The 12,661-nt window shown below is 39.8% G+C and overlaps 1 protein-coding gene across 2 annotated transcripts in view; it reads right to left on the bottom strand.

Annotated features, from left to right (window-relative positions):
• Positions 1 to 5,336: 5,336 nt before the first annotated feature.
• The window catches only part of LOC140728574 (coiled-coil domain-containing protein 89), a 29,515-nt gene continuing 22,190 nt past the window's right edge, over positions 5,337 to 12,661 (bottom strand). For both annotated transcript variants that reach the window (XM_073047516.1, XM_073047515.1), the window contains exons 3-7: positions 10,050 to 10,180; positions 9,158 to 9,294; positions 6,934 to 7,010; positions 6,353 to 6,452; positions 5,337 to 5,495 (exon numbers count right to left, since the gene is read on the bottom strand). In XM_073047516.1, coding sequence (XP_072903617.1) covers positions 5,409 to 5,495; positions 6,353 to 6,452; positions 6,934 to 7,010; positions 9,158 to 9,294; positions 10,050 to 10,180 — 532 coding nt within the window. In that variant the 3' untranslated portion in view covers positions 5,337 to 5,408. The remainder of the gene's footprint in view (positions 5,496 to 6,352; positions 6,453 to 6,933; positions 7,011 to 9,157; positions 9,295 to 10,049; positions 10,181 to 12,661) is intronic.

The following is a 12,661-nucleotide window of genomic DNA, read 5'->3' as shown; positions in this document are numbered from 1 at the left end:
ATTCTATGTTGGAGAAACAGAAAATAGGTGCAGGAATAGGCTATTTGGCCTTTCGAGCCTGCACCGCCATTCAGTATGATCATGGCTGATCATCCAACTCGGAACCCTGTACCTGCTTTCTCTCCATACCCCTGATCCCTTTAGCCACAAGGGCCATATCTAACTCCCTCTTAAATATAGCCAATGAACTGGCTTCAACTGTTTCCTGTGGCAGAGAATTCCACAGATTCACCACTCTCTGTGTGAAGAAGTTTTTCCTCATCTTGGTCCTAAAAGGCTTCCCCTTTATCCTTAAACTGTGACCCCTCGTTTTGGACTTCCCCAACATCGGAAACAATCTTCCTGCATCTAGCCTGTCCAATTCCTTTAGAATTATATACGTTTCAATAAGATCCCCCCTCGATCTTCAAAATTCCAGCGAGTATAAGCCTAGTCGATCCAGTCTTTCTTCATATGGAAGTCCTGCCATCCCAGGAATCAATCTGGTGAACCTTCTTTGTACTCCCTCTATGGCAAGAATGTCTTTCCTCAGATTAGGGAACCAAAACTGCACAGAAAACTCCAGCTGTGGTGTCACCAAGGCCTTGACCAACTGCAGTAGAATTGTTTCTGTACTGGAATCCTCTTGCTATGAATGTCAACATACCATTTGCCTTTTTCACCGCCTGCTGTACCTATATGTCCACTTTCAATGACTGGTGTACAATGGCACCCAGGTCTCGCACCTCCTCTTTTCCTAATCGGCCACCATTCAAATAATAATCTGTTTTCTTGTTCTTGCAACCAAAGTGGATAACTTCACATTTATTCACATTAAATTGCATATTCCATGAATTTGCCCACTCACCGAACCTATCCAAGTCACCCTGCATCCTCGTCACAGCTAACACCGCCGCCCAGCTTCGTGTCATCTGCAAACTTGGAGATGCTGCATTTAATTACCTCATCTAAATCAATATATAGTAAACATCTGGGGTCCCAGCACTGAGCCTTGCAGTGCCCCACTAGTCACTGCCTGCCATTCTGAAAAGGTCCCGTTTATTCCCACTCTTTGCTTCTGTCTGCCAACCAATTCTCTATCCACATCAATACCATACCCCCAATACCCTGTGCTTTAAGTTTGCACACTAATCTCCTGTGTGAGACCTTGTCAAAAGCCTTTTGAAAAATCCAAATATACCACATCCACTGGTTCTCCCCTATCCACTCTACTAGTTACATCTTCAAAAAATTCTATAAGATTCGTCAGACATGATTTTCCTTTCACAAATCCGTGCTGACTTTGTCCGATGATTTCACCTCTTTCCAAATGTGCTGTTATCACATCTTTGATAACAGACTAGCATTTTCCCCACCACCGATGTTAGGCTAACTGATCTATAATTCCCTGGTTTCTCTCTCCCTTTTTTAAAAAGTGGGATTACATTAGCCACCCTCCAATCCTCAGGAACTAAGGAGAATCCAGAATCTAAGGAGTTTTGAAAAATTATCACTAATGCATCCACTATTTCTTGGGCTACTTCCTTAAGCACTCTGGGATGCAGACTATCTGACCCTGGGGATTTATCTGCCTTTAATCCTTTCAATTTACCTAACAACACTTTACTACTAACATGTATTTCCCTCAGTTCCTCCATCTCACTAGACCCTCAGTACCCTACTATTTCCGGAAGATTATTTATGTCCTTAGTGAAGACAGAACCAAAGTAGTTATTCAATTGGTCTGCTATGTCCTTGTTCCCCATGATCAATTCACCTGTTTCTGGCTGTAAGGGTCCTACATTTGTCTTAATCAATCTTTTTCTTTTCACATATCTATAAAAGCTTTTACAGTCAGTTTTTATGTTCACTGCCAGCTTTCTCTCATAATCTTTTTTCCCTTTCCTAATTAAGCCCTTTGTCCTCTTCTGCTGGACTCTGAATTTCTCCCAGTCCTCAGCTGTGCCGCTTTTTCTGGCTAATTTGTATGTTTCTTCTTTGGAATTGATACTATCCCTAATTTCCCTTGTCAGCCACGGGTGCACTACCTTCCCTGGTTTATTCTTTGCCAAACTGGGATGAACAATTGTTGTAGTTCATCCATGCGATCTTTAAATGCTTGCCATTGCATATCCACCATCAACCCTTTAAGTATCATTTGCCAGTCTATCTTAGCTAATTCACGTCTCATACCTTCAAAGTTACCCTTCTTTAAGTTCAGAAACTTTGTTTCTGAATTAACTATGTCACTCTCCATCTTAATGAAGAATTCCACCATATTATGGTCACTCTCACCCAAGGGGCCTCGCACGACAAGATTGCTAACTAACACTTCCTCATTGCTCAATACCCAATTGAGAAAGGCCAGTTTTGCCGCTATCACAGAGGATCTGGCAAGTATGTGTTGGGACAGGTCATTTCCTAGCAAAGGTGTGCTTGGGAAGTGGTAGGCCTTCAAAAGTAAAATTTTGAGAGTACAGATTTTGCAAGTTCTTGTCAGAATAAAAGGGAAGGATAACAGGTTTAGGGAACCTTGGTTTTAAAGAATTTGGTTAAGAGAAAGGTGCACAGCAGGTATAGGCAGACAGGAACAAATGAGGTATTTGAGTATAGGAAATGTAAGAGAACACTTAAAATCAGGAGGGCTAAAAGAAGACAAAGTTGCTCTAGCAGACAAGGTGAAGGGGAATCCTCAGGGCTTCTACAAATAGACTACGAGTAAAAGGATAGCAAAGGATAAAATTGCTCCTCGAATCCATGCATGGAGTTGAAAGAGACGGGTGAGAACATAAATGAATTTTTGCATCAGTATTTACTTGGGAGACGGACACATTCTATAGCTGTGAGGCAATGTAGCAAGGTCATGGGCCCTATACAGATTATAGAGAGGGGGATGTTTGTTGTTTTTATGGCAAATTAGGGAGGATAAATCCCCAGGGGCTGACAATGTCTTCCCTTGGACCCTGTGGGAGGCTAGTGCAGAAATTGTAGGACCCCTAGCAGAGATACTTAAAACATCCTTAGCTATGGTTGAGGTGCTGGAGGATTGGAAGATAGCTAATATTGTTCTAAGAGCTAGAATATTATAGACCTGCAAGCCTGACACCAGTATTGGAAAAGTTCTTGGAAGGTATTCTAAGGGATCAGGTATGTAAGTATTTGGATAGACCGGGTCTGATTAGGGATAGTCAACATGTCGAGTGGCAAGTAGGTCTAACCAAACTCAAGAGTTTTTCGAGGAAGTTATCAGGAAAGTTGGTGAAGACAAAACAGTGAAAGTAAAGTCTAAATGGACTTTAGCAAGGCTTTCGTTAGGGTCCCGCATGCAAGGTTCAGTTGCATGCATTCAAGATGAGGTAGTGAATGGGATTAGCCATTGGCTTCATGGAATAATTCAGAGAGAGTGGTTGTAGCGGGCTGTCTCTCTGACTGGAGGCTTGTGACTAGTGAGTGCCCCAGGGGTCAGTACTGGGTCCATTGTTGTTTGTCATCGATCTCAACGATGTGGATGATAATGTAAATTGGATCAGCAAATTTGTGGATGACACCAAGATTAGGGCTATAATGGACAGCAAAGAAGATTATCAAAGCTTGCAGCAGGGCCTGGACCAGTTGGAAAAACGGGTTGAAAAATGGCAGATGGAATTTAATGCAGGAAGCTATGAGGTGTTGTACTTCGGGAGGAGTAACCAGCGTAGGTCAGGCATGGTAAATGGTAGAGCACTGAGGAATACAGTAGAGCAGAGGGATCTTGGAATACAGGTCTATAATTCCTTGAAAGTGTTGTCACGGGAGATACAGTTGTAAAGAAAGCTTTTGACACATTGGCCTTCTTAAATCAATGTATTGAATAAAGGAGTTGGGATGTTATGTTGAAATTGTAATAGATGTTGGTGAGGTCTAATTTGGAGTATTGTGTTACCAGTTTTGGTCAGCTACCTATAGGAAAGATAAAAATAAGATTAAGGAGTGCAGAGAAAATTTACAAGGAAGTTGCCTGGACATGAAGACCTGAGTTATAGGGGAAGGTTGAATAGGTAAGGACTTTATTCCCTAGAATGTTGAAAATTGAGGAGAGATTTGACAGAGGTATACAAAATTATGAGGGGTATGCATAGGGAAAGCAGGCTTTTTTCACGGAGCTTTTATGAGATTACAACTAGATGTCATGAGTTATGGGTGAAAGGTGAAATGTTTAAGTGAAACATTAGCAGGAACTTGAGGGTGATGAGAAGGTGGAATGAGCTTCCAGTGCAAGTGATGTCCTGCCGATTTCAACATTTGAGAGAAATTTGGATAGGTATATTGATGGGAGAGCAATGGTCCAGGTTATTGCCCTCAGAACTCAAAAAAAGTGGTGGAATTAGTCATCCTTTTCTAAGGTACCGCAAACGAAGAAATGGAGATTACATCTGTGATACTTCTATTGTTCTCTGCCACAGAATTTCCTGACCTTATGCAGGACCCTTGTGCTCCCAATGGATGGCTTTGAAATTTTCAACAACAGGACCCGAGTCACCCCAAACCACATACTGTTCCAGCTGCTACCATCTGGGAAACAACACCGCTGCATAAAAAGTCAGGACCAACAGGCTCTAGGACAGACAGCTTCTTCCACCAGGCCATCAAACTGATTCATTCATACCGATACAATTGTTATATTGACTGTGCTGTTGTACATACTATTTATTACAAATTACTATAAATTGCACATTGCACATTTAGATGGAGATGTAAGGTAGATTTTTACTCATGTATATAAAGGACATAAGTAATTAAGTCAATTCAATTCAACTGAACAATTTTAGCCATAAATTTCCAGGATTGCCATCATTTGCCTGTTTGAACCCATTCACGGTGTTAACTTGCTGCAACTCCAACACTGGCTTTTGATTTCACCTGCTTTGGTGTAACATTGAATCAGGTTTGTGGCCAGTGAGACAGAAAGACTCAGAAAGAGACACAGTGAGACTGTGAATAGGTATATTAATAGCTTAATTACAAACAGTAAAAATTCGACCAAACATTTAAGTTCCCCAAGTTACAGAAACTACAAAACTGAATAGTCAACATAGCTAAAAGCTTGTGCAGAGCATACTTTCCCAATGGCCCTATGCACCGCTTGCCTTAAACAGAGGAAGAGAGAAAGAACCTCCCATACGTGCTCGCTAAATACCCAGGATATTTGAAACTGGACACCAGGCAGCTAACCGATGGGAAAAGCAGCTGCAGTTTCTAAACAAACCAATCACAATGGAAGCAACTTTCAACAATCAGAATGAGTGATGCCCCCACAGAACAGTTGGTTATTTGCCTAAGCATTTTCAATTAAAATAATTAACCACTTCAAAAGCAGGTCACTAAAAAATAATTTTATTTGCATCTGGATATAAACAGCTTTTTTATTATATGCATATTGAAATCTGGCATCACTGAGTTAGATGACGTAGTTTGGCATTAAGTTCCTTTTCTTTTGTTAGTAGGTTATTGCTGTGCTTTTTGAATGCTTCAAATTCCTATTAATGGGAAAAAGTTAGAAAACATATTATTTTTCAACAGACTACTTGCAAGGTTTGAAGCATGTGACAGGTTTATGGTGGAGACCCATTTTAGTTACCAGTAAATATACATTTTTCATCTCACTCCAAACATTTACATCTGTTCAAGTGCTCACCAGGTTGCTTACACAAGTAGAAGTGATGTGAGATGAAGAATCGGCTTTTATTGACTGGAAGAATGAACAACACTACATCCTGGGGAATGAGGCAGGGCAACAGGCCACAGTCGCCTTTATACAGGGGTCTGGGGGAGGAGCCACCACAGGAGCAGTCAGCAGGGGTCTGTGGGAGGAGCCACAGGAGCAGCCTAGACAGGTATATCTAGTTCACCACAGAATCCTACATCTGAAGTTTTTCCTGCAATATTTTTTAAATCTGCAGGTAACTGTAAACATTTTAACTTGCATGTGCTTACTTAGCATCTTCAATAGAATGCTTTAATTTCTCCGCAGTGTGTTGAAGCTTTACCTTTCCATGTTTAAAATTGCATATAACAGTGTTAATACTTAGCAATGTATTTTAGGTCTGAGGTACAACTGAAATACAGTATCTGATAAAATGTCTTGTGCCAAAGATTTCAAGAATATTCTAGAAACATTTGTACAATTTCAGTAATGGAAAGGGAATATTCCATGCTTGAAGAAATGCGCAGATAATTTTATTTAATATTTTATTGATTTGGCAGCTAGCGTAATTTCTGCTTTAAAAAGGCATGGTGGTACTTATACAAGCAGGAAAAGCAAGTTGAACAGTGCATAATGACAGCACAAATGACAAAAGTAAGCTGACCATCAATTAAAACCAACATCACTTACTCTTTCCAAGTCAGTATACATCTTTTGGTATTCATGATACTGCTGCTTTAACTTTTTGACTCTTGCACTTTCATTTACCATTGCAGCTTCATGTTGAAATCTGAAATACAAAGCAAATATTTAAATGAAATGTATAAAATACAAAATAGTAGTCTACTCCTCTATAAATTAAAACCCCAACCTGAACAAGTCAGCTGCAGGTCATTTACAATGAGGCTATACAGAAGCGGTCATGGTAAGGTGCACAATTCAAATCCAAACAGCAATTTGAATCATGAAGAAGTTGCATTAAAAGGCATAGACATTGATAGCTATGCCCTTAAAATTAACTCATTTTACTAACTAGAAGGAACTAGAAACACTTGAAGCCAATAACTGGGAGTAAAGCCAGGCTCTCTGACCTCAACTAGATCAGATGTGTCAGGTTTGAATCACATATTAGGAACAATTAAGCTTGGAAAAGCCATGGTTAGTCCAGAACCACAGCACTAAGTAAGTGAGTATTGCATTCTGAAGGTTAAACATTTTTAGTATTAATCATTATATGGTCATATTTAGTACATTGTTCTGATTTGTTTTACCTGTCTTCTGCATTTTTCTTTGTATTTTCTGTTAATTTTAATTTCTCCTCAAGTAGTTGAATCTCTTTTTGTTTGTCCTATATTTTAAAAGTAATAGAAACAGAAATTAGACATCTGCAAATGACAAATTCCCTTTTGTATCCATATACAGTGTATCACCTCAACAGACATGTACTGTTATGTTCAAGACCAAGAAAATCTGAAATGCTGAGGCTTAGCAATTACTTATTTGACTAAAGGTGGCTTGAGTGGTGCAGAAACAGAAATAGAAATCCGATGTGTCAAAAGTACAAGTACAAGATCGGTACAAGATGGCGGCGCAATGCAGCTTGCAGTGGCCACTCCAGAGCTGATTATCTGTTATTTGTGAAGTGGGGTGCCATGCGCAATCATAATCGATTGAAAACGGACGTGGGAGCACGGAGGAACATTGGGAAATCTCCAGGAAGACCTTCTTCGTTGCTGCTGCTGCTGCTGTGAGGTCCGGGACTCTGCTGGGAAGAACAGGCCCCCAGTCCTCGGGGTCACGTTGCCGATGGCCGTTGGCAGGGCCATCTTAATACGCTCGGCAGAGGATGGTGCTTGGATAAGCTGTGCCGGAGGGGATGGTCGTCGGCTCGGAGTCCGCTGCAGTTAGGTCGCTTTCGTTGTGTGCTGCGTCTGCGAGGCTGAGTTGGGCAGCGCCGTGGAAGTCCATAGCGGGGGTATTCCCTTCTGCCGCCGGCGTGGGATGGCGAGTCTGTCGGGACCCTGGGGACTTGTGGAAACTGTGTGGTGATTTCTTTTGAACTTATAGTCCTTTAACATCTTTGGACTATTTTTACTGTGCCCATAGTCTGTATTTTTATCAATTATGCTATTGTTTGCACTGTTGTAACTATATGTTGTAACTATGTGGTTTTGTGCAGGTCTTGTAGCTTTAGTTTTTGGTCTTGTTTGTCTGGTGGATTTGGAGCTCCTTTCCAGGGAACGCGCTAGACGGTAGCACGATATTAATAAGCAGCAGCCTCTCTGGACTCTGGATTGGGGATTGCCAAATGTTATGTGGATTTTCTAGTGTAGTCTGTTTTGTCATATGCTTTTGTGATATCATTCTGGAGGAACATTGTCTCATTTTTTAACTGCATTGCATTTGTGGTTTCTAAATGACAATAAACTGAATCTGAATCTGAGAAGCGATCAGTTTTGATATAAGATACTTTACTTGTAACATGCCTCTTTATCCCCCATGGATGTTGTCTGGTCTATTCAGCATTTCCAGTAACTGCTCTTCTATACATTTCCCATATGTTGTTTGTATTTTTCTTACTACAGTAATTACCCTCAGTTATCTGTCCAGACAGCTGAGCTGTGATGACAACATTGTGAACTGGATAGTAATAAATCATATCAGGGTGTGTACAGAGTGCGAAAATGGGCAGACATGTCAAAGATAGTGTAATGTGAGCTGATGCATTTGGGTTGGAGTAATGAGAGGCAGAATAGAATAAAGAATAAACACAAGTGAATCTGTTCATGGAAATCTTGAGCAATACACACAAAGTGCTAGAGAAACTCAGCAGGTCAAGCAGCATTTAAGTAAGAAGATATCAGGCACTTTTGCTCCATCGGCCAAAAGCAGAATTTCCTGGTAGCCAACCATTTTAATTCCTATTTCCATTCCCGTTCCAATATGTTGGTCCATGGCCTCTTCCTGTGCCATGGTAAGGCCACTCTCAGGGTAGAGGAACAAAACTTCATATTCCGTTTGGGTAGCCTTCAACAAGATGGCATGAACATTAATTTTTCCTTCTGGTAAAAAAAAAAATTCCCTCCCTCTTACCTCTTCTGCTATTTCCCAATCTGGCCTCTTATCTCATCTCACCTGCCTATCATCTCCCCCTGGGTCTCCTCCTTCCCTTTTTCCTATAGCCTACTCTCCTCTCTTATCAGATTCCTTTTTTGCTAGTCCTTTACCATTCCCACCCACCTGGCTTCACCTATCACTACAATTACAAGGGTAGTTTAGACAGAGAGACTGGGACTGTTTGCTTTAGAGAAGGCTAAGGATATGATAAAAGCATATAAAATTACAAGGTGTCCGGATAGAGCGGATGGTGGGGAGGTTGATCTCATATAAAAAACAAAGGGGAAGCAAATTAGTAACTACCTGGGGGGCAGAAACAGAAAAATATAGTCACTTTTTCTTTACTTAAACTGAATCTTTTATAGTTCTCAACTTGACCTGTATATTCTTCCCTCTCTCCATGGAAATTTTAAGAAGTTCTTCTTTCTCTTGTGTTAATACAAGCATTTTATTCTGGAATTCTGTTTCTTCATGACTTCTAATTTCTGCAGCTTCTTTTTGTTTCAGTTCTGCAACTAAACAAAAGGTCAAGACACTTGATTTAGAAAAGAACAAATGCCTTCATATATTTTGCCACATTTTGAACTTATTATATGTAGTGTTTTTGCTGAAAACTAGTATGCTTTGATATTACCAGATATATTTAAATTAATTACTCAATTCTGTCTAAGTCGATCTCGATAAAATTATTTTAGATTACAAATAAACTCTTCTTGGGCTCCGGTACAGGTATCAATTTTAACCCATATTTCGATGACAAAGGCTGCCATTTTCATCATGAATGATGCCTGGGCATGTCTAGTCCAGTGATATTTATACCTCCATTGTCCATCCCACCGATTGGTTAGTCCTCATCTACTCAAAGGCTTTTTGGACTGCCTGGTGAAGGAAGCCATTGAAATAAAACAAGAGGAAAAGGATTTTAAAAAAGACGAAGGTCCACTCTAAGTAAGAACTGGAATTCAATTGTAAACAAGGCGGGACAGTGGAAACCTGACTGGATGAGGACTAACCAATCATGAGGAACGGATGACAGGGGTATGAATACCACAGGACTAGACATGTCCAGGCAAAAACCCCAATAAAGACGGTAAGGTTTTGCATTGAAATGTTGGGTAAAAAATTATACTTGTACCTGGCTGGAAGCCCAAGAAGAATTTAAGTTACAATATTTTTAATTTCAGATATACTGTTCAAATCTTTTATCCTATTGGTCTTTGATATGTTGCAATTTATTGTGACAGTAGATGTTATTTATTTGAATACATACCATTACATCTATCTTCTGCTTCTTTGAGCTTTGTCTTCAGAAATTGCACTTCATCTAGATACGACTTCTCTGCCTTCGCTTGTTTATCTAAAAATTCACTTTCTGTTTTTTGCAAGTTCAGTGCCATTTGCCTGAAATATAGGAAAAAAACACATATTACCATTATAGTATTGATTTTTCAGAAAATTAAAAAGGAAAACTGATATTTACACTTTTTGAAGGAAACTGGTTTGTTATCAAAAACCAATCTGCTTTGCTAATAGGTTTATAGAAGTAAATCTGTGGCCTTGAAATGACCTGCCGATATGTGACTCTTTATTTCCTTATATAGCACAAAACAGGTCCTTCAGCCCACCATGTGTATGCTGACCAACAATTACCTGTCACAGTGGTTAGCACAATACAGTTATAGTTCAGGTCATTGGAGTTCAGAAATCATTTCCAGTGCTATCTGTAAGGAGTTTGTATGGGGTTCCTCCAGGTACTCCAGTTTCCTCCCACAGCCCAGAGATGTCACTGGTTAATAGGTTATTAAGCTAGACTTGTGCAGTGGGTTGCTGGGGGGAGGCATGGCTCATTGGGCCGGAAGGGCCTGTCTGCGCCGTATTTCTAAATAAATAAAATAGAACAACCCCATTACCAGTATATGGTCCATGGTTCATCATGCCTTGGCATTTCAAGTGCTCACCTTAAATATTCTGAGAGTCTAATTCTCTAGCACCTTCTCAGGGCGACTTCAACCACCCTCTGAGTGAAAATAATTCATCCTCCTATCCATTCTAAACCTCTTCCTCCTCACCTTAAAACTTTGTCCTCAAGTCTAACACACTTCTGACATGAGAGGGTTATTACTATCTATCCTATCTGTCCCTCTTAGGCCTTCTTCAGCTACTTTGCTTCAAGGAAAACAAAGCTAGCCTATCCGATCTCTTCTCATAACTGAAATGTTTTATTCCAGACAACATTCTGGCAAATCTAATTTTTAATATATCATCTGCGTTCTTTCCAGTATCATTAAAATCTTCCCACAATGTGATGACCAGATCTGTACACACTTTTCAAGTTGTGGTCTAACCGATGTTTTGTAAAATTGTTGTGTCCTACCTCCTATTATGTTTTGTTTATTGTAAATCTTGAGATTCTATCTGCAGTATGTCCTTGATATACACAAAAAAAGAATCTAACTTTTGACAAGAAACTGTTTAATTTCTTTTCTAAAGACATTAATCATTCTTGTGTTACCACCAGTGTCTGTATGCCTGTACACATGAGGAAATCTGCAGATGCTGGAAATTCAAGCAAAACACAAAAAATGCTGGTGGAACGCAGCAGGCCAGGCAGCATCTACAGGAAGAAGTACAGTCGATGTTTTGGGCCGAGACCCTTTGTCAGGACACTTTGTCTGTATGCCTGTTCCACTTTCTTATGTTGTTACTAATTTGTGAACATAATCTTTTATATTTATTATAAAGATCATCAGACATAGCAGCAGAATTAGGCCAATCAGGCAATTGAGTTTGCTCTGCCATTCGATCATGGCTGATATATTTTCCCTCTCAACCCAATATTCCTGCCTTTGCCCCATAACGTTTTTTGCCCCTACTTATCAAGTCCCTATGAATCTCCACTTTAAATATACCAAAATGTCTTGGCCTACACTGCTTTCTTTGGCAATGAATTCCACAATTTCACCATTCTCTGGCTAAAGAAATTCCTCCTCAGCTCTGTTCCAAAGAGATGTCTTTCCATTCTGAGTCTATGCTGTCTGGTCCTAGACACTCTCACAATTGGAGACATCCTCAGCATGTCTACTCTCTCTAGGCCTTCCAATGTTTGGGAGGTTTCAATGAGAAAACGGCTCTTTGTAAAAGATTTTCCAAGACCTTTCTAATTGAAGGAAGTTCTAAAACATTTCACGTTTTTTTTTAATAATTTACGAGTGGTCCATCTTGCTTGGACATTATAAACTTAAATTCCATGATGAACAGGATTTGGGGGGGGGGGGGGTTGGAATCTGCACTTTATAACTGTAAGGGACCATGCTGGAGTTATGAAATTATGGATTAACTAAAATGAGAACAAGTCTTCAGGAAATTAAACCTCTACACAAATTAACTTCTAACTGAAATTTTGTGCATAGTGAAATCAACTACAGTATTCTGATTCTGTGCATTGTAACGACATAGGGGAAGCCAATAGGTGAATGTTCCTGCTAATTGCTTATTGTTAAAGGGGTATCCCTGCCACTTAATACACAGTTCAGGACTGGTCTGATTTGTCATTTAAACTTCTGATTAGTTGTATATTCATTGAGCTATCCTTTAACACTTCAAAAGGAGTATATTTTGGGTGACTGGAGTTTGTATTTTGGCTTTTGGAATATTCAAAGCAGTTCTGCTAGTTGGGAGGTGATGCCACTCTAAAGAGAAAATTTTGTAAATTTACCTGAATATACTCCAAATATAAGTATCTGAATATAGCAATTGAAACTGTAGTTAATTGTAATCCTTGTATTGAAATTGTGGAAAAAAATATTGTGCTAGGAGAGTGAGATCCTCTTGGATTCTTCTCGATCAGGGGTTCCCAACTCTCTTTTTATGGCATGGACCAAA

Source organism: Hemitrygon akajei, chromosome 5 (assembly GCF_048418815.1).
Source record: "Hemitrygon akajei chromosome 5, sHemAka1.3, whole genome shotgun sequence".
Lineage (NCBI taxonomy): Eukaryota > Metazoa > Chordata > Chondrichthyes > Myliobatiformes > Dasyatidae > Hemitrygon > Hemitrygon akajei.
This window is presented reverse-complemented; position numbering and strand designations above follow the sequence as displayed.